Source organism: Lucilia cuprina, chromosome 4 (genome assembly GCF_022045245.1).
Source record: "Lucilia cuprina isolate Lc7/37 chromosome 4, ASM2204524v1, whole genome shotgun sequence".
Classification (NCBI taxonomy): Eukaryota; Metazoa; Arthropoda; class Insecta; order Diptera; family Calliphoridae; genus Lucilia; species Lucilia cuprina.
In genome coordinates this window covers 75,132,527-75,156,485 of record NC_060952.1, presented here as the reverse complement: position 1 = coordinate 75,156,485, position 23,959 = coordinate 75,132,527, and the positions used below count along the sequence as shown (strand labels likewise).

At 30.1% G+C, this 23,959-nt stretch overlaps 2 protein-coding genes and 1 long non-coding RNA gene across 3 annotated transcripts in view; all 3 read left to right on the top strand.

Moving 5' to 3' along the window:
• Window positions 1-1,383, top strand: part of LOC124419274 (protein pygopus-like) — a 2,789-nt gene extending 1,406 nt beyond the window's left edge. The window contains exon 2 of the mRNA XM_046947910.1: window positions 1,325-1,383. Within this exon, the coding sequence (XP_046803866.1) occupies window positions 1,325-1,383 (59 nt within the window). The remainder of the gene's footprint in view (window positions 1-1,324) is intronic.
• A 15,213-nt stretch (window positions 1,384-16,596) lies between these two features.
• LOC111686887 (ATP-dependent RNA helicase A) lies at window positions 16,597-17,794 on the top strand. The gene is made up of 2 exons (XM_023449281.2): window positions 16,597-16,757; window positions 16,890-17,794. The coding sequence occupies exons 1-2, from the start codon at window positions 16,740-16,742 to the stop codon at window positions 17,436-17,438; spliced, it is 567 nt and encodes a 188-aa protein (XP_023305049.1). The 5' UTR covers window positions 16,597-16,739; the 3' UTR covers window positions 17,439-17,794.
• A 3,690-nt stretch (window positions 17,795-21,484) lies between these two features.
• LOC124419695 lies at window positions 21,485-21,898 on the top strand. The gene is made up of 2 exons (XR_006940762.1): window positions 21,485-21,734; window positions 21,796-21,898. It is a non-coding gene; the product is annotated as an uncharacterized LOC124419695 (long non-coding RNA).
• The last annotated feature ends 2,061 nt before the right edge of the window (window positions 21,899-23,959 follow it).

Below are 23,959 nucleotides of genomic sequence, written 5' to 3'. Positions count from 1 at the left end.
GATAGATAGATAGATAGATAGATAGATAGATAGATAGATAGATAGATAGATAGATAGATAGATAGATAGATAGATAGATAGATAGATAGATAGATAGATAGATACCATTATTTTTATAAGTAAGTTTTCGTCTCCAAACTATTTGGATGCAGTCTAATAATACATGGACACAGATAGAGTAACATAAATTCGTAATCTGGCGAAAGTTATATTTAGAAATGTATGTATATAAGGTGTTTTAATTATACTGTTATATTATGATGTGCAAATAATATATAAGTACTCGTATAACATTGTATCTAAATAAATACTAAAGACAGACGTCAAAACTAAAATACGCGAATAGCAAAATTAAAACAAATTAAATAAGTACATACATACTTTATGTTTTATTTATATACATTGCTGATAATGTTTTATGATAAAATAAATTGCACATTAATCGTAATAAAGTTAAAATTAACAACTTAAATCATTATATCATAATTATGTTTTTCAAGGTGGTGAAATTAATAATAAAACGTTAGTTAATTAAATCTCTTTTAACAAACTGACAGTTTGTTCATTTTTTTTATAGATTAATTAATTACATTTTTATTTTAATGAGGTGTAAAAAATTTTCACAAATTTAACCCAAAACTAATAACCTTTTGAACCTTGTAAAACTGCATGTTATATTTCAAATTTCAAAATTAATCATGAAGGTCTAATGAAATATGTACATAATGTGTTAATGTGCATTAATAGAAGAATATTAAATGAAACGCGGGGTTTTTTTGTACATTTAACCGATCACGCTTTGAGCCAAGTTCATAAATACATTAAAAAAACACAAAAGATCTGATTTGAATCTTTACAATGTAGTTTAATGCAACTTGTTTCAAACTTAAATTTGAACTGCGTAACATGTTAAAATATTGAAATATAAATTTGCCAATTATTTTTAGATTTGTTTCTTTTTTTTTGCAAAAAAAAAAAAATCTGTAGAAGTATAAAACGAAAACAAAGAAACTAAAGAAAACAAATTGTAAACATTTTGTAAACAAACATTGTTGTTAATATAATTTTAATAGAAATAGATAATAAACCATTAAATATGTAGTACGTCACCAGTACCGCCTTCTGCTGAAGCTACACTGACCTACTCTACGTGTTAACGATTACAATTGAGCCAGATAATTACACAGTAGTAGTTTTAGTTTCAATTCATGTTTTGCCTATAAGTTAATCGTTTCACTTCCCCGCCCCTCTTTGTCTAGAAAATAGCGCATCCAAATAATAGAAATAAATTAAATTACATTAAATTAAATTTCGCATAATTTAGCAAGACTGAAAACAAATTACCGTAACTCTTTAAAATTCACCTCACAAACGAACATATAATTTGGTTCCACTAATCATTATTAAGTTTTTTTGTTGTTTTTTTTTTGGGTCTTCACAGTCTTTTGCTTGCTTTATACAGGTTTTGGTACGGGTTTACATTTCTTTTTAAATAAAGGGAATATCTTGATAACATAAAGATAATTTTCTCCAGAAGATGTTAAATAGAAATAAGTTTATTAGCATAAGTTTTGAAGTAATTAATATTAATTAATGCAACATTTTTGCTTACACGATATATAGGAAAATAATATTTGAACCAAGTACTAACTTTTTGATTGAATAACTGCTTATTTTTGTACTTACCGGTTTTAAAAACGTCCTGGAATGTAGTTGTAGTTCATATAAATTTAACATCCTTACATTTATATTCCTTTACTATCAACTACTTCTTTAAGTTATTTATCATAGATAGAGCCACAAAAGTATATAACTATATTCCGGATCGTATAAAAATTCTAACACGACGCCATGTCTATTTGCACTGAAAATTTGTATAAATATTATCTATTGATAAGGCTTGTATTCGAAATGGCTAGTATCGGTCCACTTCCTTAGCCTCTGACAAGGATTCATTTTAATCGACTTTAAAATAATTGAGGAATCAACCTTTTACTGGAAAAAAATTAAATGTTAGTTAGTTAGTTAGTTAGCTAGTAAGTTAGTTAGTTAGTTAGTTAGTTAGTTAGTTAGTTAGTTAGTTAGTTAGTTAGTTAGTTAGTTAGTTAGTTAGTTAGTTAGTAAGTTAGTTAGTTAGTTAGTTAGTTAGTTACTTCGTTAGTTAGTTTGTTAGATTGTTAGTTAGTTAGTTACTCAGTTACTTAGTTAGTTAGTTTCTTCGTTAGTTAGATTGTTAGTTAGTTAGTTAGATAGATAGATAGATAGATAGATAGATAGATAGATAGATAGATAGATAGATAGATAGAAAGATAGATAGATAGATAGATAGATAGATAGATAGATAGATAGATAGATAGATAGATAGATAGATAGATAGATAGATAGATAGATAGATAGATAGATAGATAGATAGTAAGTTTGTTAGTTAGTTAATTAGTTAGTTAGTTAGTTAGTTAGTTAGTTAGTTAGTTAGTTAGTTAGTTAGTTAGTTAGTTAGTTAGTTAGTTAATTAGTTAGTTAGTTTGTTATATAGTTAGTTAGTTTGTTAGTTAGTTAGTTAATTAGTTAGTTAGTTAACCCGCTTGTCGATGAGCTTAACAATGTTTACCCAACAATTGCTTTACCCTGTACTACATTTAAATTTCTTCATGTTATTTTACAATATTTTTTAATTGGTTTTATTATCTTAATTACTTCAAAGCGTGAGTTTTCATTCAGTTAATTACTATATTATGAGTTTATTTTAAAACTAAAACATAAAATTAGTTCAATTTAATATTTAATGATAGGCGATAAATTTAACAAAAGTAAGTTACTACAGTAAGCAATTACTTAAATTAAGCAACTAGATAATTATGCTTATTTTCTTAATATTTCATTTCTTAAACGTGGACGTTCTGCATCATACAGTGGGGAAATTAAAAAAAAGTATGCTAATGGACATACATTTCTTTCTTTATTAATTTAAATAGGAAAAAGCTTAGAACCTTTTAAATCATGTTTTTGATTCCCCTGTTATGTTAATTTTCTATTTCATATTTGCAAATATTACCCAATTTTAGCTGCAAATACGAAGTAATAAAATAATTATGCCTTTTTGTTTCTTGTTTCTTAAGTACAATAACAAAATCCAGTGCAAATTCGTCTAGATAAAGTACGCATAAATTAATTAAAATTCAAGTTATGTTTAGTTTTGAAAAAAATAACTTAATCTCAATTATCAAACCCATTTTTTCCCATGAATTTGCTGTTTAACGAATGTGTTAAATACTATTGTATGAAAAAAAAACACAACCAAAAAAAATCACAAAAAATAAACTACAAGAAAACATAACTCAGGCATCGTTGCGTTTTGCATTTTCAATGAAGTTGCAGGCGCACAGAGAAATAATAAAAAACTAAAAAAAATAAAATAATAATAAAAAACCGCTTGCACTAACCCGTCGTCCACATGCCATGACGATCAAATGATGATTTTAGTGCTGTTTTGGAGTCACAAGTGTCTTATGTAAAATGACTGGCTAAATGAATATAAAAAAAATAAATAAATAAAGCTCTTTGCTGAAGGTAGATGATGCTGACGATGATGCACCACCATAATCAACCACTACTCACAAAGCAGTATTTTCTCCCTTTCTTGTTATCTTAAAAGTTTAAACCAACATCATATTGTAGATTGGAAAAGTATTTTTCAGTTTGTCATAACGTTGGTAACAACAACATTCCCATTCTGATGCATGTAAGCAGAAAATGTCATTCACATTATTTTCTTTTGTATGATTAATACTACATTTATGTACACCTCACCTTCATTGATTCATTGCCCCTCTTCCCTATTTATTGGAGTCGAACACAGGATATATTTAAGGCTTATATAAAGACTATATCTCTCTTACCTATCTATGTATCTTTATAGCTCCATTTAGATTCATTTTTTAAAAGTCTTACGGATCATTTACTTTATAATCGGCTACTTTGCAGAAAATTCATTTCAAAAATATAAATTTCAATAACTTACAGATTTAGAATAATTTTCCGAGCCAAATATTTTGTTGAAGCCATCTTATTAAAAACTAACATACCCTGGGTGCTTCGCTACCCTAACTTAAATAAAATACATACAAAATTTTGTTTACTATTATAGAAAATTAAAATTGATTAACATTTTTTACTGTTTTAGTTTTATACGTACAATATCAAGTGAATATTATATTCGCATTCAGTAAGAAGCTTGTATGTTTAGTTTCATTCATTTAGCTTCCATTATAGAAAATTTTGAAAGTAATATTTGAAGTACTATAAAATACCTTTATTAGATTATCATTTAATAAAAAAATTTATGTTTCTGTGTTTAATATTATATACAATTCAAAAAATATAATTTGATGAATGAAAAAGTACCAAAAGTCCCTTTCAGTCCCTTTCTCTTAATAAATCCTCATTTAATAACTGTGTGTGTTCCGGTTAATTATAAAAACGTACAATTTAAAGAATAGAAATGTACCAAATAGTCCCAACTTACAGAATATTATTCAGTCAAGTTATAATTTATGTTCCTAGGTTGAATATTTTAGAAAATTAAAAAAGTACAATTTATGAGATAAAAAGTACTAAAAAGTTCTTAAAGAATCTTATTCAGTGAGGACTGTGTATGTTTAATGACCATGTGTTTTTAGTTTATATTAAAGAACATACAAAGAGTATCATTTGAATAAAGAAACAGTACCAAAAATTAAAAAAAAAATTTACCTAAGTGGAATATATGTATCACAGATAAAACTCAAACGATTCAAATCTGCATTCATTTGTTCCAGAAAAATAGTGCTTTCAAAAAGTACCAAACTATTTACTTGAATTTGGTCCTATATATCTTAAGTATTCAAATTCCAAAATAATATTAATATACCAATAGCTTATATTATATGAGTAAATAAACTTCTTTTTTCATATTTTTTAAAAAATGGCCCAATGAGTTTGAATAAAATTAAATTTCCGTTTTTTTTTGGGTACTTTTCCCCCAGTGAAATAGGAGACATTTTATTACAATAAATATTACAGAGTTAGTCCTTAATTTAATAGGAATAATTCATTAAACCGAAAAAGTTGTCTTAATGTGCAAAAAAAGTACCATAAATACAGTTTTCTCCCTTTTACACCCAAAAAGGACTGAATTTTAAAAAAGTACGAAACAGGTGTCCCATAATTATGAGAGATGTATCCAAAATATTCCAAATGATTATGTCAATTAGTTCAAAAGTTATAAAGGGCCAAAAAATGTACCAAAATCACTTTTGTTACACATTTTTACCCCTTAAAAGTACGAATTTCAAAAAAGTACCAGACACCCATCTGCTCACTTTAAGAGTAGATACAGGTGCATTTAAAATTTTTATTGTATCGCTAATATTATGTAAGAAAATTAAGAAAACCTGTTTTACCCGTTTTTCCCCTTTTAACCCGTAAATGTATAAATTTCCAAAAATCCCTCCTTAGTGGATCTACATGACCAAAAACACAAAAAATTTCATGATTCTAGGTTCAGCCGTTTGGGCTGTGCGATGATGAATCAGTCAGTCAGTAACGCTACTCTTTTATATATATAGATTAATTCTATTCTACCCTACACCACTTTAGCTGTCCATGTAAGTTAGTTAGTTAGTTGGTTAGTTAGTTAGTTGGTTGGTTGGTTAGTTAGTTAGTTAATTAGTTAGTTCGTTAGTTAATTAGTTGGTAAATTAGTTTGTTAGGTAATTAGTTAGTAAGTTTGTAAATTAATTGGTTAGTTAGTTAGCTAGTTAGTTAGTTTTCAAACACAATAAAAGTCATTACCTTAAGATTCAGTAAGTGCCGGTCTACACACGGAAACTCAAGTTAAAAAAATTTTTCAAAATTATCTTTTAAAGTTTCCTTAATGTCTACACATGGAAACTTCTGTTTCAGAAACTACGTGTTAATTTCCCAAGAAAAGTGTTTGGACCGAAGCTAAGTTTGTTCGTTTCAGGAATTATCAATAGATTAATTTTTTTCGTACAAAAACTCAACGGGAATTATACCTTTAAACTAGCGACCTTCACAGGTTTCCTTAAGTCAAAAACGAATCAGCTGATTCATAACGGAAACCGATTTTGAACATATTTGAGATAGCGAACACAACTATATAAAATCATTTATGTCTTAAAGTAAAATAATAATTTATTCATTTGCTATATATCTGAGTTCAGTTTTCTTTTCTGTGTATTAAAAAAAAAGGATTTACAAAGTCGGTTTGCTCCACTGTTTGTTTAATATATTTACAATTTAACCTAAAGTTTGAAGATGTCTTTTTTTGTGTGGTAAAACTTGTTTTTTTTGTGATATTTCTTGGTTCGGAGTGTGTTTGAGTTTGTGCCTAATAAAATTTTCGAGTGCAAAAGTAACAAGGAAATGTATCTCTACTCACTTGTAGATGCATTTTTATTTTAAATTTTATTTTATTTATTTTTTGTTTTAGTTCGAGTTTTTTTTTTTTGTTCAAAGTACTAGGTACATACAATTTATTTAATTTTTATATTTTTGGTTTGTTGCCTTTTTATTACAATGTGTTGTTTAGTTTGGTTTGTTTTTGGTATTTTATTGTATGTATCTCTTTAATGCAACTGATGATTATTTTCTCCCAAAAGTAAAAAAAAAAAATAAAATAATGAAAAGACAAAAACTTTCAGCTATGAGGACATTACGTAATTGTTTTTTATTGCTTCTTTTTTCTTCCAAAACTATTAACTGCAAGCTCATCGTTATTATTACGAGCACTTACAGTCAACTAACTGAGTTGCAAGCAAGCAAGCAACATTATGACTTTTTTACACCCAAATCTTTCTTTTACATGCAGACGTTTTGTACATCATTGCAACAATTTATAGATGAGCTTGGGTTCGAAAAAAACATACATTTTTGTTTGCACTTCTTTTTGCTACAATGGATTGGATTGCTTTTACACATGTTAGTGTGTCCGTTAGTTGGTTATTTGGTAGCATCGTGATTTTGTAGTTTTGCACGTAACCTAATTTTAGATCTTTTAATAGACGACATTAAATTACAATTTTGCATAATTTTAATCAAATAATATTAATATTATGCAGATTTTGCAAATTGTATTTAAAAAATTTGCATTTAAACTTCAGAATCTTTTTTACATTGATTTTCATTCCGTAAGACGGAAAATATGTTTAGTATTGTAGACTTAGATCCGTTCAAAAGGTTCAAGTGAGCAATATTTTATATTCTGTAAGACATAACGTCCGGGAAGGTCATTTAAGTTAGAATATATTCAAGAACAACGATCTTGATAGACAACATAATAAAGATCAGAATCTCAGGGGTTAGAATTAATATGTTGTTGAAGTAGTTTAACCGGCACAGACCGAATTGATACACTCTTCTTTTACAATTTTAATCGATTGTGGGTTTTTATTATTGGAAGAAAGCCTATGATATGTAATGGGGTCTTGACATTTTAAAAATCCTTTTCTATTCCAAAAAAAGCAAGTATGAATGTATAGTCGGACGTAGCCGACCATATAATACCCTACACCAGTCAGTATGTATGTTAAAAATGGGGATTATTTAAAAAACAAAGCATTTAGTTTGTTTATTAACTTTATTTCGGAATATTTTTATTAAAAAAAGAGATTTTTTACAAGAGGGCTCAAAGGAGAGTAAGGCAAAATATGGCCCTATCTTTAAAAATTTTGGTAGGGGAAGTTAAGTGTTCTTCAATATCATTAGATCATTTAAATTAATTATAAGCCAAAAGGCCCTATTTGGGGGGTACGGTTGTATGGGGGCCAGTCGAAACAATGGGCCGATTTTAACCATTTTCAATAGGCTTCGTCCTTGGTCCAAAAGAAGCGTGTGTGCCAAATCATCCTAATTATCTTAAAAATTGCGGCCTGTACCAGCCAGCCAGACGGACGGATGGACAGACATAGCTTAATTAATAGCACCGAAAATGATTCTAAGGTGGGTATAGAACGAATATTTGTATGTTACAAACATCAGCACAAACCCAATATACCCTCCCCACTAAAGTGGTGTAGGGTATAAATACTTAGTCAAGGATTCCTTATAATCACAAGCTCCAATATACCATATTTCCACGATCAGTTGAAATACTTAATTCGGCCTCTGAATGACGATAGCCAATTAACCCATTTTTACGACAAATTCGTAATTTATTTTGACAGTTCATCGCCATATTCTTTTTCTTTATTCATTACATAGTGTGTAATAGTGTGTGTATGATACAAAAATACGTTTGTTACATTATTTCAACAAATTAAGTTATATATTTTCTAATTATTGTATTTGTATCCAACCAATGAAAAAACAGCTGATTTTGATAAATACTCGATAAAAATTAGAGATGACAGTCATTCGTTCGTAATTCATAAGGTAATTCAAACTGAATTACGTACAGCTGGTTTAATTCGCAGCAGATAATTTGTATGGCAAATCATGTAATTCAGTAGGAAATTGGGGGTTGAATGAGACCGTGAATTACGAATAATTGCATCATGTGAATGGGGTATTACAGTTTTTTAATATGAAGTCTATAACCTTGTGGTAACATTACGTTTAGATTAAGTGGAAGCCAATGTTGTTAATAACTAGAAAAGAAAAACTAATATTAGTTTAATAAGTCTTCTTAATTCAGATTCTTTTCCAACTGAAATATATTCGGAAATATTTTGAGAACTAAACTTCGAAATGTTAATCAATCGATGAATGGAAGACTAAACTCTAACGAACTGAAAATTTCAATATCGCGGCGAAAACCTTAACAATTCAGACACATTCCATAACGTCACACCATCTGATCAAATAATACGAATTAGAAAATTATACACCGATCTTTGATGAGCAAAGATATGTTCAATTTCTACTGTTTGTGGTGGCGGGTTTTCGGTCAATGTTCGCTTTAAACCAATTAGTTGGAGGTTCTCTATGATGATCTGGCCAGATTTCTGTAACTCATTAGAGATAGGATCTTTTTTTGGTCTCGCCGAATACAAAGTATTACCTAAGCGCCAAAATTATTTGGCCGTTTGTCTTTATCTAGTTCGAATAACTCCATAGGATATTTGTGGTCCCACGTGCTGTTAATTTCAAGAGGCTGAATGAGATTCTACCGCCCATGTTTTAAAATTTAAATTCCATCCTCGTAGCATAGAGCAGTTTTAGATTTTGAATTTCAAGTACATTCGCTCTTTCATTGCCGATTATTCACCAATGGCCTGATGACTTCCTGGGTGTTGAGTTGCTTAATCTCAGATGATGTAGCACCAACGTATTAACGAAGAAAACTTGTTCGTTGTCACAATTGGCTTAGGAACTTCGGAGTGGATTTGCTCAGACAAAGACCTAATCGTAGTTGTAGAAATATTTCCAACTGTAAAGACTTTCAGTCGGGATGTGCACAACTTTTAACACATCCCGACCTCACTGTGAACACAGTTTTCATTAATTATTCGGAACCCGTTTTATGCATCAGGGGAATGTAAAATATTTACTTCTTCTTCTTTTACATTCATTTCATAAATCTGTCATTGATGTCAAGTGGCAAGTTCAAGCTTTAAGTAGATTTCTTTTATATTTGTATTTCTTTTTTTTTTGCTATAGTAGAGTTATTTTTATTATTTTACAAAACTCCAAACAACTGCAAACACTTGTAAGTCCTTCAACATGATATTTATATATAGTTATAGAAAAAACAACCAGCAACAACAATCGAAAACAGCCTAAGACAACATAAACGACCTCGCCCTTAAAATACTCGTATCCATCATTCAACCATTAAGTTTACCCGCATTTTTACTATAGGTTTGTATATAATATATTTTATAATAGATCTTCTTTATGTTTAACGACATTGTTCATGATTTTTTTTGTCGAAATTTATGAAAAATGAAAGATGTTTCTTTTTTAACTATAATGCACGATTATCATGGAATATGAGGCGGCTGTTAATGTTTTCATATTTTATTGTTATTAAGGGTTTTTTATTTATTTATTTTAAAGTTAAAATTTTAACAGGTTTTTTAACGCTACACAAATTTAACTAGTGTTTAAACTTATATTATGCATTATGGGTTAAAATATATTCCGCGATTGACTAGTGATTTATTTAAAGTTTGGTACTTTGGGTGGTTTCTGTTGGGTAGAAAATTCCACTTTTAGTTGCATAGTCTTGAAGTAAATGAGCGATATACATACAAAGATTTTGTCAGCCATTATGATGTTTCCATTGCATTTGGACTCTTGACCTAGAAAGTAACAGCTCATATACATATTTAGAAATATAGTTAAACTAGCTATACCCAAAGTGCAACGCTATCCTAAAAGCAAAATAAAGAAAAATTCTAACTGTGATAGTTTTCCAGATGTAGTATTTGTTAAAATTCGCTAATTTTTCCGGATGTTTATTAAGATTTTAATGTAATTTTAATGCCAAGACCCCTTTGAAAGTCCGACCGTCATTCTCTAAATGTTCATATGAATGTCAAAGTTCATTATGTAGAATTTGAAGAATCTAGCTCTTATAGTTTCTCAGATATGCGAATTTTTGTACTTCATTTATATTGGTGGTGCCACGCCCCCTAATGGTAATCCGCCCACTATTTTCTTTATGTGGCCGTGGCATTTCGCTCACTTGAAATTTAAAAACAAAAAGGAGCCTATTGTTCCTTCTAGGAACACACAGTGAAAATTTCACTCGATTCAAGTTTAGTCTCATATCAGGTACAAACATAGATAGATTGATAGATAGATAGATAGATAGATAGATAGATAGATAGATAGATAGATAGATAGATAGATAGATAGATAGATAGATAGATAGATAGATAGATAGATAGATAGATAGATAGATAGATAGATAGATAGATAGATATATAGATAGATAGATAGATAGATAGATAGATAGATAGATAGATAGATAGATAGATAGATAGATAGATAGATAGATAGATAGATATATAAATAGATATATAGATAGATATATAGATAGATAGATATAGATAGATAGATAGATAGATAGATAGATAGATAGATAGATAGATAGATAGATAGATAGATAGATAGATAGATAGATAGATTTAAAACGCATCAAAATAGCAAGTGACACTAACAGTTTAGTCTATTTGCCCTATTACACAGACCTGCAATGTCGCATATCGGGAACTCTAACCTAGAAACGGGTCTAGTTATATTTATTTAAGGGTTAATACTTTAATAGTGTCTATTTAAAAGTCGGCTTAACCGAATATTACTCTCTTATTGGTTTTAGTTTGCGCTTCTAACATATTTACGCTTCAGGTAGTTTTTTGTGAAAATTACTCCATTTAAAGGACCAACATAAAGCCATGTGGATAATAGCATATTTCTATTACATTATATGTTTAAAAATTTTTAGAAATTTGTAGTTGTTAGTGTAAATCTTTGTGTTAATTAAAATTAATTAAAAGTGTTGTAAACTCCTTACTAAACATAATAAATACAGATAGTTTGTAATTTTTTCAATGAAATCTAATACAATTTAACGCGAATAAGTTTAATTAGAAAAATGTTAAATGATTTTTTATTACATCAGTGATTTAGTGGGCATGAAGAGTGATGTAAAACCATTAAAATTAGTGGAAGATTTTTCAATTAATTAGGTTTGTTTTATTTTAAAAAAAGGAGGTTAAGGTTAAAATAAAAGTCATTGACACTTAAACTAATGGCTTTTTACATTTTCACATACATATATTGTAGATGTTAATGTATTCATCTCTAAATTTTCATCAATTTAAATAAATGAATAATGAAAGTATGTAATTTTTAAATTTACAATTTAGACAATCCAGTCTGTAATAGATAACAATTTCACATAAACGTACAACTTCTAAAACTTAACGCCAACGTACTGGTCAAATTTGTTATGTGAAACACATTTGCGCGTCTCGACTTAACTCGCAACGCAATATTATTTATTAATGAATTTTTGAAAAAAAAGAAAAAACTCCATGTTGAACACTTTAAGAGAGTGATGATGACAATTTCCAAACTTATTTCATACCACAAAACTAATGGTCATAACTAATAAATAATGTTTTTATTATTTTTACATAACTACAATCGCACAAACATATAAATTTACATACTTACAGTTAGTACATGTAAATTTATACTTCTTTTCGAAAAAAATACAACTTTTACTAAAAGATGCAATATTACGAGTACAATTAGCCTTTGAGGCAGATGCTACCTAACGATACCGGTTACCAGTAAGAAAATTTATACTCAAACAATTGCCAAAAATACGGTTGCATGAAATTGCAGGGATTCTTAACTGAATTCTCTCTAAACGATGTTAGAGACTAGTTTTTACATTTGTATTTCTTTAAATTGGCTTTATGACTCTCTCAAGATTGATCAGCAACAAAATTTCCTACATAACAGGGACTTATGGTTGTAGTACATTCTGTTTTCGAAAATCTTATTTACAATTTGTGTCTTTCTTCCCCTCCCGTTTCACTATTCTAATGCATAAGTGAGCACTTGTTTGGTAGAAGGTAGATACTTGACAAATCCCCTTATTATAACGTTATTGTAAAGATTATGGACATTTCTGTGCTTATTACTACCATTATGCTGGTACGTACCAGCGGAACTTATGGTAAACAAGTGGGCCCAAAATTTCGCGGTTATGCCAAAGGATGAGGCCTTTGGAAACATAAAATTGTAGGGGATTTCGTTTTGAAAGTTTTTTCTTTTAAGAATGGATCCAACTCTAAAAGAAGTGAAGGGAATGACATTTGCATCTTTTGAAAGGCTACTTTAAGGTGGTAAAGATGTCGAAATGCTTTACTTGTTGGAGGCAATATTTTATGATGGCACTTTTTTATCCACAGGTTAAGACTCATTATGGTTAACCTAGAGACGTATTCGGTAAACTGAAACATCAAAGAATCCAAAGACTTCATAGAGAGCACTCTGTTGCAAATTTGTTATGAACAGAGTAAACACTAATTACATACCTGGACTAAGTAGAAAGGAAAATTCGATGATATCACTTATATAAGAAACCTTTCATCCATCACCATTAAACCCAACACACTTCTCATTCATCTGAGACACTCATCTGACACACTCATTCTAGGTTAATTCATTCTGTATTATATACATTGAACACCCAGTCATTCCCAACACATAGTCCCATAGTTACTCATTCCACGAATTTTTGTTTAAACCACAGCCGCTACGTAGATGCCGAAAGAACCTCAACCAACTGATTAGTAAGGACATACCGATTCGACCCCATATCAAATCATTTCAAGGAAAAGCCGAGGATACAGTTGATCATCAACAGTTTATATGTAGTTCCGGTAGACTATAAACCTGCCAAAGCTATTGCGAGAGAATAAGCGATTTGAGGATGTTTTAGTAAGAGACACACTTAGACTAGGAAACTCTCCGGCAACCTTAACTCTTTTCCAGAAATTGGATTTTTATGTGTGTAGTATCAGCCTCACTGATATGCTGTGTTTGGATTGATTGGTAGCCTATTGTGGCGTTTGCTCCCGAAGTTGAAATGACATTTAATGGACATTTTCTAATAATTGCTTTCTTTGTCTGCTGCTCTGAACTACTTGGATATGATTACAAGTTTGACTGAATAGTTCAGTAAGAATATTATGTAATAGAGTAGGAGATAGTTTGGTTAGGTTATCACAGGTAGACGTTTCGCTGCTTTACTTGGATCCATGTTGATCTCTTTGTAATAATACCATATGAAAAGAATGAGAGAGATAGGAATGAGTTGAAAAAAAGCAGTGGCAAAGAGAAAGTAAGAATAAAAGTAAGATCACACCCATTTTGACAGATTAATGAATTACATAAGACGTTCTAATTGAATATTTGACAAATCGGACAGATCACCAAAGTATGTCGATCCAAGTGTCCGAAATCTGTCCTCCGCCAAAGCAGGACAATCGCAGAGAAGATCATATTCATCATCATGGTTACCAAATTTACAGTGGCCAGTGATAACCGATATCAGCCTACTTAGTTGCGGTCTTTGAAGACCAAGAAGATATATAGACCTGTGTGGATCCATTTATGGCCACATCGTTCTAGATGTTAAGCACGTGTGCTCACGTGACCATTTGTAGCGAGCAATGCAGTTTTCAGTGATCTGCTTCTTTATTGCAAGTAAAGAAATACCGCAAAACTGATCTATTTCCAGTGCCAGCTCTTGTCAAGGAGTTAGCAGTACTATTGTCATACGAAATCCCGTGTCCCTTTTTCCAAATTAGGGTGATGTTTGAATGTCTCGCCATCTTATGGAGAAACGTCTGGCATTCATGAATAATTTTGGATGTGGAAAACATACCAATAAGGGAGTAAGAGATAGAATAGAAACTATTTATCTTGTATTAGTTTTTTGAGATCCCATCGAGGGATCACTTAAATTAATTAGTTTTGATTCTGAATCCATTTTGATCCAGAGATCTTAATCGTTTTCCTGGTCCCTCCTAATCGTCGAGTTTTTTGCTTATTTTTTGCCTTATTCTGAAGCTTGAATAATTCCTGTTGTTGTTGTGTTAGTTCATTCCCCAGAGTTGGGGAAAGGACATCAATCGTTATTTGAAAAGAGTTCTATTTTGGGTTTAACTGATTTCTATTCTAATGAGGGACCAGAGTTTTTTAACTCCTTAAATACAGTTTAATGACAATGATCATATTTGATCACAATTATGAGCGCCATCGAGAAACTATAAGCCGTTACACGTCTTTATTTTTGGTAATGCCGACTCTGATTTTCATCAGTATTTGTCGGTGTTACCCTACCTGCAAAACTACCGCTGTTTTGCGGGTTATGTCAGTACTTTTAACCCCGTGTCTATATTAGACAAATATTTATCACGGCAATGGACAAAACGTCGGCAGACGTTTTTTGTTTATGTTAATGCATAGGGTAACAAAATGCTAATTTTATCACGACAACTCACAGATAATTTTATTGAAATAACGCTATATTTTATAAAAACAATCGAAATTAAATGCAAATTTTGTAAATAAATACTAATTTCACGAAAACTTATGTTAAAAATAAATTTTAATTGCACAAAAACAAAATTCTAACCAAATTTAACAATAAAATGACGTTTGTTATCAAGACAACGTTGTCTAAACAATTGTTTAGACAACACTGTCATAACGACGTTATAACGCTAATAAGTGCCGTCTGTACCTGCTAATTTTTTATCATGATAACAATTTGACGTTTAGCATAATAAATATTTGTCTAATATAGACATGGGGTAAATGCCTGCCCATCATGTACGAAAGTGCTTATAAAACTATGGATTATTCCATGGTGCTATCAAGGAATAGGTGTTGACGATTCTCAGTGATTTGGAAATTTTGATATGATTTATGTAAATAACATCAATTTAGTTCATTTTTAATTAAAGCTTAATATCTAAATTATTAATTTTATACTCGTATACTTATATTGTTTAAAGAAACCACAGAAACTTTCAAATTGTATATTTACAAATACATTACTTATTCGGGATTTGTGGTTTTAAGCGGCAAATTATTCGCATTTTAATGAAAAACTTAAATAAAAAAGAAGCTGCTTGAGAAAGCAAATAAAACAAAAAACAAGAAAACATTACATCTATGGGAAACACTGTCTTCTGCCGGCAAGACAACAAATACACCTTGTTGTTGTCATGTGTCATGTACACAACTATTTGCAACAAGTTGCATAATAATGCATTCGACTTAAAAAAAAGAAAATTCCCAAATGAAAATTAAACAAAATTCTTCAAATATTTATCTTAAAATTGGAAAATTTTTAAGGAAATATTATTTAGTTTTTTGTTTAATTGATGGGTCAGAGTTTAGTTGTCATTTTAATGGGAGGTTGGTGGGCAAATGTTTTCATCACGTTTGTTAAATCAAATATTGACTATTCGAAAACAAAATAACACAAATCCAAAACAAAATCACTTCCTATTGAAAGCAGCAGCAAAAGGTGTTTGTTTTTATTTTGAGGCAAAAAAAGCGAAAAAAAATCAGACAAAAATTGTTGTATCTGCAAATATATGTATGAACGTTTTTGTTGTAAATGTTATTTCTTAATGAAAAACGATTTTGTATAGACCAGAGGGTGCAAGATAATTTTAACCTCATCATTATGAAAATCATGAAGATGAGATTGACGCTGCTGACAATGACGATTAAAACGTAGAGTACAGAGAAGATGAACAACATTATGACCAAATATGAAAAAAAGTTACGCACGCATTGCCCCCTCTTAACTAAAGCTACGAAACTAAAACTTAAAACAAAATAAGCTGGTAAAATATTAAGCCAAAATAAAGTACGTTTTTTTGCCATCTTTAAAGCCTTTACTAGCGTTCGTAGTCATCATCAACAACATGATGATCAGTGGAGCAACAACAACAAATGAGAGAAGCTTTACTGTCACTGTTTGCAGTTGTATGTTGGGTTGTTCGTTTGTGGCTGAGAGGTCTGACGTCGTCTCTTGCACTATGTTGTGGAATTGATGATGTTTGTCTGACTATAAAGAGGGCTGTTGTGGCCTTTCATTGGCATTCAGTCGTTGGTTCCCTACTTGAAAGCAACTAAATTTATTTTTTAATTTAAGTTTTTTACTTCTTTCCCCCACACACACAAGACTCACAACTATGAACTCCTTCTCCGTGGTAAGTTAATAAAAAAAAACAAAACAAAATCTTAAAAAAAAAATCACAAAGCAAAAAAAGGATATTTGCCAAGAAAGGATTACAAATAAGAAGATTATGGCGGCTAATAGAATTACTCTTTTCTCTTTGCAGTTCTTGGTGTTTGCTTTGGCAGCACTGGTCGTAGCAGAACCTCCATCGGGTTATAATTATCAGCGCGGTGGTGGTGGTGGCGGCGGCGGTGGATTTGGCGGTGGTTTCGGTGGTGGTTTCGGTGGTGGCTTGGGAGGTGGCGGCGGCGGCTATCAAGCTGTTAGCGGTGGCTTCCAAACCAATGAAGGCCAAAATGTTGATCCTCAACTGTTGGAACAAGTGCGTCAAATCTTGTTGCAAGAAGAAAGCAAATCCGGCGGCGGCGGTGGTGGTGGTGGCGGCGGCGGTTATCCCGGCACTCCCTCTGGTTCATATGGTGCTCCCTCGCCACAATACGGTGTACCCTCATTCGGTGGTGGCGGCGGTGGCCGCGTTGTTGGCATCGATTTGGAGGGTGTACGTCAAGCCATCCAAGTGGCTCAATTCGCCCAACAAAGCACACAAGCTGGTGGTGGCGGCGGTGGTGGTTTCGGTGGTTATCCCAGTGGTCCATCGGGTTCTTATGGTGCTCCCTCAAGACCCAGCGGTAGCTACGGTGCGCCATTCTAAGCTCAACCGTTAGTTATTTTTTCTTAGCATAATGTAGATTACATTTCAAATTCATCATAAAACAATTGCTGCCAAATAATTGAAAAGACAAACGCGCGCGCCAATATTTAACAAACGCCTCTGAAAACGGATACGCTAAAGCGAAAGAAAAATAAAGAAAAGAAAACAACACCCCAGCAAGCACCAAAAGAACAGACATCAACATTTAAGTAACCCCAGCAACCATCGAGCCATTAACACGTGAAAGGAGGTTCGTCAAAATACCGTTATTACCAGAAAAAAATGCAACACTTATAACAACACCATTAATTAACTGGGAATTTGATGTTTGTATTAATTGTGTAAATTTAAAGAAATTTTGTGTTGTTTTTTTTTAACCAAAACATTGAAAATGTTAAAACATTATTATATTTATAATAATGATTAGCAATTTTCTTAAATTTTTTCCGTTTTTCAGCAAAATTTTTTAAAACAATAATTTTAACCTTTTTTCATTTCCAAAACGTTTTCAAAACGTTTTAAGGTTTGGAATTACGTTTTAAAAATTTTGCAAATTTTCATTTTCATACCACATTCCCAACAGTTCCCAAAACTCAGTGACTATCAAACACTATCCATTTTCAAACTATCTTCTTCTTAAGTCGTCCGCTCTCCGCTAAAAGTCTATTTTATTTTCACATTTTCCTAGCGGGAGCATTGTTATTATTGTAAATAGTTTTTCTCTGTTTTATTAATGTTAACAATAACAAAAAAAAATACTTCATTATTTTTAGTTAATAAGTGATTTTTTTTTATAAAAATATGAAACAAACAAAGAAAGAAACAACAAAAAAAAACATTAAAAAATAATAAAAAAATAGTAAATTTTGTCACCGTTAAATGCAATTGTGTTTTTATTTATTTACCTTTTTTTTGCTTTTGGGTGTTTTACATTTCACAGCTTTTGTATATAACAACTTGTTTACTAATTGTGCAAATGTCATGTTTTGTTTATATAAAACAAAAGGGTTCCCCTTCTAATTACGCTTTTATTATGTAATTTAATATTAGTAACCTAAATCCTTTTATATCTCTGACATTTTATGTAATTTCCTTACAATTTTATTGTTTTCTTTTTTTATCTTCCTGCTCAGTAACATACATTTTTATAATTTCTTTTGTTTTATGTCTTTTGCAAATATAATTTAAAGTTTTTTGTTTAATACTTTTATTCACATAACGGTTTTGTTTCTGTTATTGTAGTTGTTGTTGTTGATAATCACCCAAGTGCTGTTATTGTTAATAATTATAACAATTGTTGTCTGCTGAAGAAGAAAAAACACAAAGACACAAAAATACATACAATGTTGTTGTTTAAACATTGTTAATACTTTTTGTTGGCTTCATTTTTAAAGACGATTACATAAACAACAATATAATATGCATCAAGTGATCCGTCGAGCGCTCTTCAAAATCTCTCATACATAATAACATTTAATGTTTCTTTCTTCTTCTTCTTTTTGTCTTCTTTAACTTGGTAACATGGCATGACTTTAAAATCCATCCCAAGAAAATGTTTTTTGTTATTACTTTCGTTTTTTCTCTTTATTTCTTCTTACTTTTGTTTTCATGGCTTAAATTACAGTCGTTACACTTAATGTTAGGTTAGGTTATGACTACAATAACAATAATACAAACATACTACTTGTTTACTACGGATACAATTTAAAGGTAAGTGGGTCATTATAGATTTAAGAAAACGATCGTGATGTTTGGCAAAGTTTTATTAAATTCCAAGTGCCATACATACAACTTAATGCCAGATGTCTTCCTGGCAAGAGGAAGCCGGTTTAGTTTTATTGTTTACAACTCGTTTAAGGAAAGTTTCATTCGTCAAATTTCATTTAGTATATGGTTAACACTCAATTTAGTGAAACTACTCCGAGAAATATTGTAAGTCCCTTTAAAGACCTATGTATATATCGGCTTTGCGTTCATGGATCATTCCTTTACTAATATTATTCCATAATAAGAGACTAGGAGCAGAGGACTGAAAAATAATAAATCCAGAATTCCACCATCTCCATAATCTCAATTAGTGATTAAGCCAGCTTTACACGATCACCCAAATAATATGATCTGTCAAAATTTTGTATAAAGTACGGATGGGATCGTCTAAACGCCATATGTAATGAAGTCATCTCATACGGATGGATCAGAGATGTACTTTTATGTAAACAAATACAAAAAAAGTGAAACAGCTGTTTCCATCTTACTTTGTTTTTGGTTTATATCAATCGTGTAAACACGAAAATTATAAATCATATAACTTTTTTCTCTTTTTTTGTTATATTTTGCTTTTTTATTAGACTTTACGTACATAAAGTGTGATCGTGTGAAGTACCCTTTGGTTACTTTTGCTGTAGAGTTTTACAGTCTTATGCAAAAAAACTTACAACATGCTTACTAACCGTTGTTAAGCTAAATTCGATAAAAGTATATCCAAAAACGATAATTAGCTTAAAATACCTGTAGTAAACCATTGTTAAATATACGAAAGTTAATAATGGTTCAACCGTACTTTAAACCTATATTAAAGTCAAATGTCATTATTGTATTACAATTTATAACTGTTGACGTTTTGTGAAAAATATTGTTGTGTTAATTTTTTAAATAAATTATAAAAAAAATAAATAAATAAAAAACAATATGGATACACTCAATTTAATTGTCTCCATATTTTTTCTTTTCTTTTTGCCAAAAACATAAATTTTGTTTATAAAATAGTTTAGTGATGTGTAAAATATCAATGCAAATTTAAAGAAAACGTTACTCGATTACTTTCTTTAATCAAAATATAATTTTGCTATTACATTAGTTGTTTTATTTGATTTATACGTTGTTTTTATTAAATAAACAAATACAACCCCATTTTTATGTTATTAAATACAATTATTTTATATAAAAGCATAAAAAAATAATATTAGACACGAATACCAAATGAACTAATAATCGTTCATATACAACATTATGAAAATATTGACAGAATAAAATAATGGTGTTGCCAGCATCAAATATAAAAAAACAGTAAAATGTATTTTAGTTAAAATACTGTTTTTGCATATACTTTTTTAATAATGGATTATTAAGCTAAAAGTCGTTGTTAACTAATGTACACTTTAAGGTCATAATAAGGTTTTTTTTTGCATAAGACTGTTACAGTTTAAGGCAAAGTAAATTAATAAAGTAGCGACATCTCTTGTTGTACAACAACATCTACAACAAACACATGTATTTTGTTTTTGGAATAATCCAGCAATGTGTCAAAATAAAATTTAAGAAAATTTCTTTTAACAACAAAGTGAACAAAACCTAAATATAAAATATTACTTTTAAGTTGAAAATATTAAGGATTTAATTATATTATTATATATTATAAAATTGATAACACTTTTAAACTACTTTAAAACCACTTTTAATTCATTTTTTCAACTTTTCACAAATTTTAACAAATAGCAAAACACAATTTAAAAATGGCGACATAAACAATGTTAACAATTTTCAAAACAAACTTTGACAACTAATATTATTTTTCTATAGAAACTATAGTTAAAAAAAATAGTCAGCTGTTCAAGTGATGCTACTTTATTAATTTACTTTGGTTTAAGGTAACACCTCTTAAGCCGCTTTTACACGATCACCCAAGTAATATGATCTAGGTCGCTTTAGATCAGGAATGTATTTTTATGTAAACACATACAAAAAAAGTAAAACAACTGTTTCCATCTTATTTTGATATTGTTTTATAACAATCTGGTAAACACAAACCGCCTTTAGACTTTACGTGCCTAAAGTGTGATCGTGTGAAGTAACCTTTAGTTACTTTTGCTGTACAGTTTTACAGTTCAAGTAATATGATCTAGGTCGCTATAGATCAGGGATGTATTTTTAATGTAAATACATACAAAAAAGTGAAACAGCTGTTTCCATCTTACTTTGATATTGTTTTATAACAATCTGGTAGACTTCGTTTTGCATAAGGCGGTAAAAATATAAATCATACGATTTTTATTCTCTTTTTTGTTATACGGATGGAATTTTATTTTGCATTTTTTATTAGACTTCACGTACATAAAGTGTGATCGTGTGAAGTACCCTTTGGTTACTTTTGCTGTACAGTTTTACAGTTCAACACCTCTTATGAAATTTCCAACTACAGACGACGAAAATAACCTATAGAATATTTAATGGGTTTACAGTTTTATCAACGGGTTCAGTTCAATATTCGCACAGATACCAAATATCGCTAACCTTAAGGTCCTTCCAAGCATAAATTCATACATTAATTTATAAAATAACTTTATTAAAATCTTTTTAGGGTTCTTCTGGAACTACTGCATTTAAAATAATGTCATAACATTCATAAGGACTACTTGCACAAAACCCCGGCTTTTTTTCCAATTCTAAGAAAAACAAACCAATAAATAAAAATATTTTTCAAAAAAAAAATGTCCAAATGTACCTTTGCCAGCTTTACACGTGTAAATCTCCAAAAAACAATCATTTGGAAAGGTACATTCCAACTGGTTATCATTGGAAGTCTTAATTTTTGCACATATAGGCTCAGAGAAAAGATCACAATTTTTATCACATTTTTTTTCTGCTTCACCACCCATGACACAGAAGCGTAGACCCAATAATAAAAATATACCAGTAAAAGGAAGATGCATTTCTAAACAGTTTACACTTTAAGAACTCTACTATAGAAGTAACTGATGGACATGAGACTCTTCGATCGTTATTTATAAGAACTAATGATGTTAAAACTATACCTACAGATATTTAATGTTTTATTAATGAAGGAAATTTTAATAAAATTATAACGAAACACGTTTAGGTGCGATGAAATTTGTTTAACCTTATTTTAATGCAAAATATTATTAATAATTTTGTGCCGTAAGTATTCCAGAGCAGTGGTGTGGTACAAGGGGCCGTGATAATATTATAATGTTAAAGTGTTATTCTATTCTTGCTTAAAATATGAGCGCTATAAGGGCCCTTGGTAATTTCAAATAATGTGACTAAAGGTGGAAGTATACAACACGCGGTGAGGGGGCAACGCGTTTTACGCTTTTCAAACTTTTCTCGCTTTACATGTTGCAAGTTACACACCACGCGTTATTTTGATCTTTCGTTAAATTTTATTTTTAAAACTATTGCTGTTTTAAAAATCAAAATATATAAATGATAGATAGATAGATAGATAGATAGATAGATAGATAGATAGATAGATAGATAGATAGATAGATAGATAGATAGATAGATAGATAGATAGATAGATAGAAAGATAGATAGATAGATAGATAGATAGATAGATAGATAGATAGATAGATAGATAGGTAGATAGATAGATAGATAGATAGATAGATAGATAATTAGTAAGTTAGTTAGTTAGTTAGATAGTTATTTGGTTATTTGGTTAGTTAGTTGGTTAGTTGGTTGGTTAGTTAGTTAGTTAGTTAGTTAGTTAGTTAGTTAGTTAGTTGGTTGGTTGGTTGGTTAGTTAGTTGGTTAGTTGGTTGGTTAGTTATTTAGTTAGGTAGTTAGTTAGTTAATTACTTAGTTAGTTAATTAGTTAGTTAATAACTGTAGCAATTCCCATCAATTCCCATGGGTTAATGAATGCAATTCTAAAAGTCGCTTCATATGACTTATACATATATCGGACAAGGAGTATGAGGACAGAACTCTCACTATAAAATACTTACCACACAATCTTCCAAATAGTGCGTACATACACACATACGATATAACAAAATCAATTAACTAAAATACTTTTAGTATTGCCTAATAAACATGAATATGTTTCAATAGCATCAGGTCATTATTATGCAATTTTGAATGTTCAATAACATGTGATGACCAAATAAGAATGTTGACTTAATAGCATTTTGTTTTCTGACTTTATTTTGCTCTCAATTACCCAATGTCATCCACTGCCAACGCTCATAAGAACTGATCTTAAATACAATGAATTAAAAAAAAGAAGTTATATTTTAAAGTATTGAGAGAATTGATATCCAGTTTCTGTAGAGAAAAGAAATACTACTCAGTTAGCTTTGTCTATAGTTATTTGCCCTATTCAAGGTTTTGTACTGTTATAATTCAAGTTATATTTTAAAGAATTATCAGATGTCTGATTCTCGCACAGATGATAATGTAATAGTCAAGGGCTCGAGTAAACGTTACGGACATTCACATCAGCATATATAATTTTGAATGTGGGTTTGTCACGTCACTCCTGATGCCACTCAAACATTCTATCAATCTAGAGATAGAACGGATACACTATAAAAATAGGTCTTTTGTGATAAATTATGCCGATAGTTAAATTTTAAAGTCTTTTGTTAAAGTTGCTAAGAGAAGACCAGCAGAGTAAGCTAGAAGATATGGTCAACCAATGTGGATCCATTGAAAAAATCTCTACATTATATAGAATAAGGCTGAAAAATATATTATTGTACTTAAAACAATATGATAAT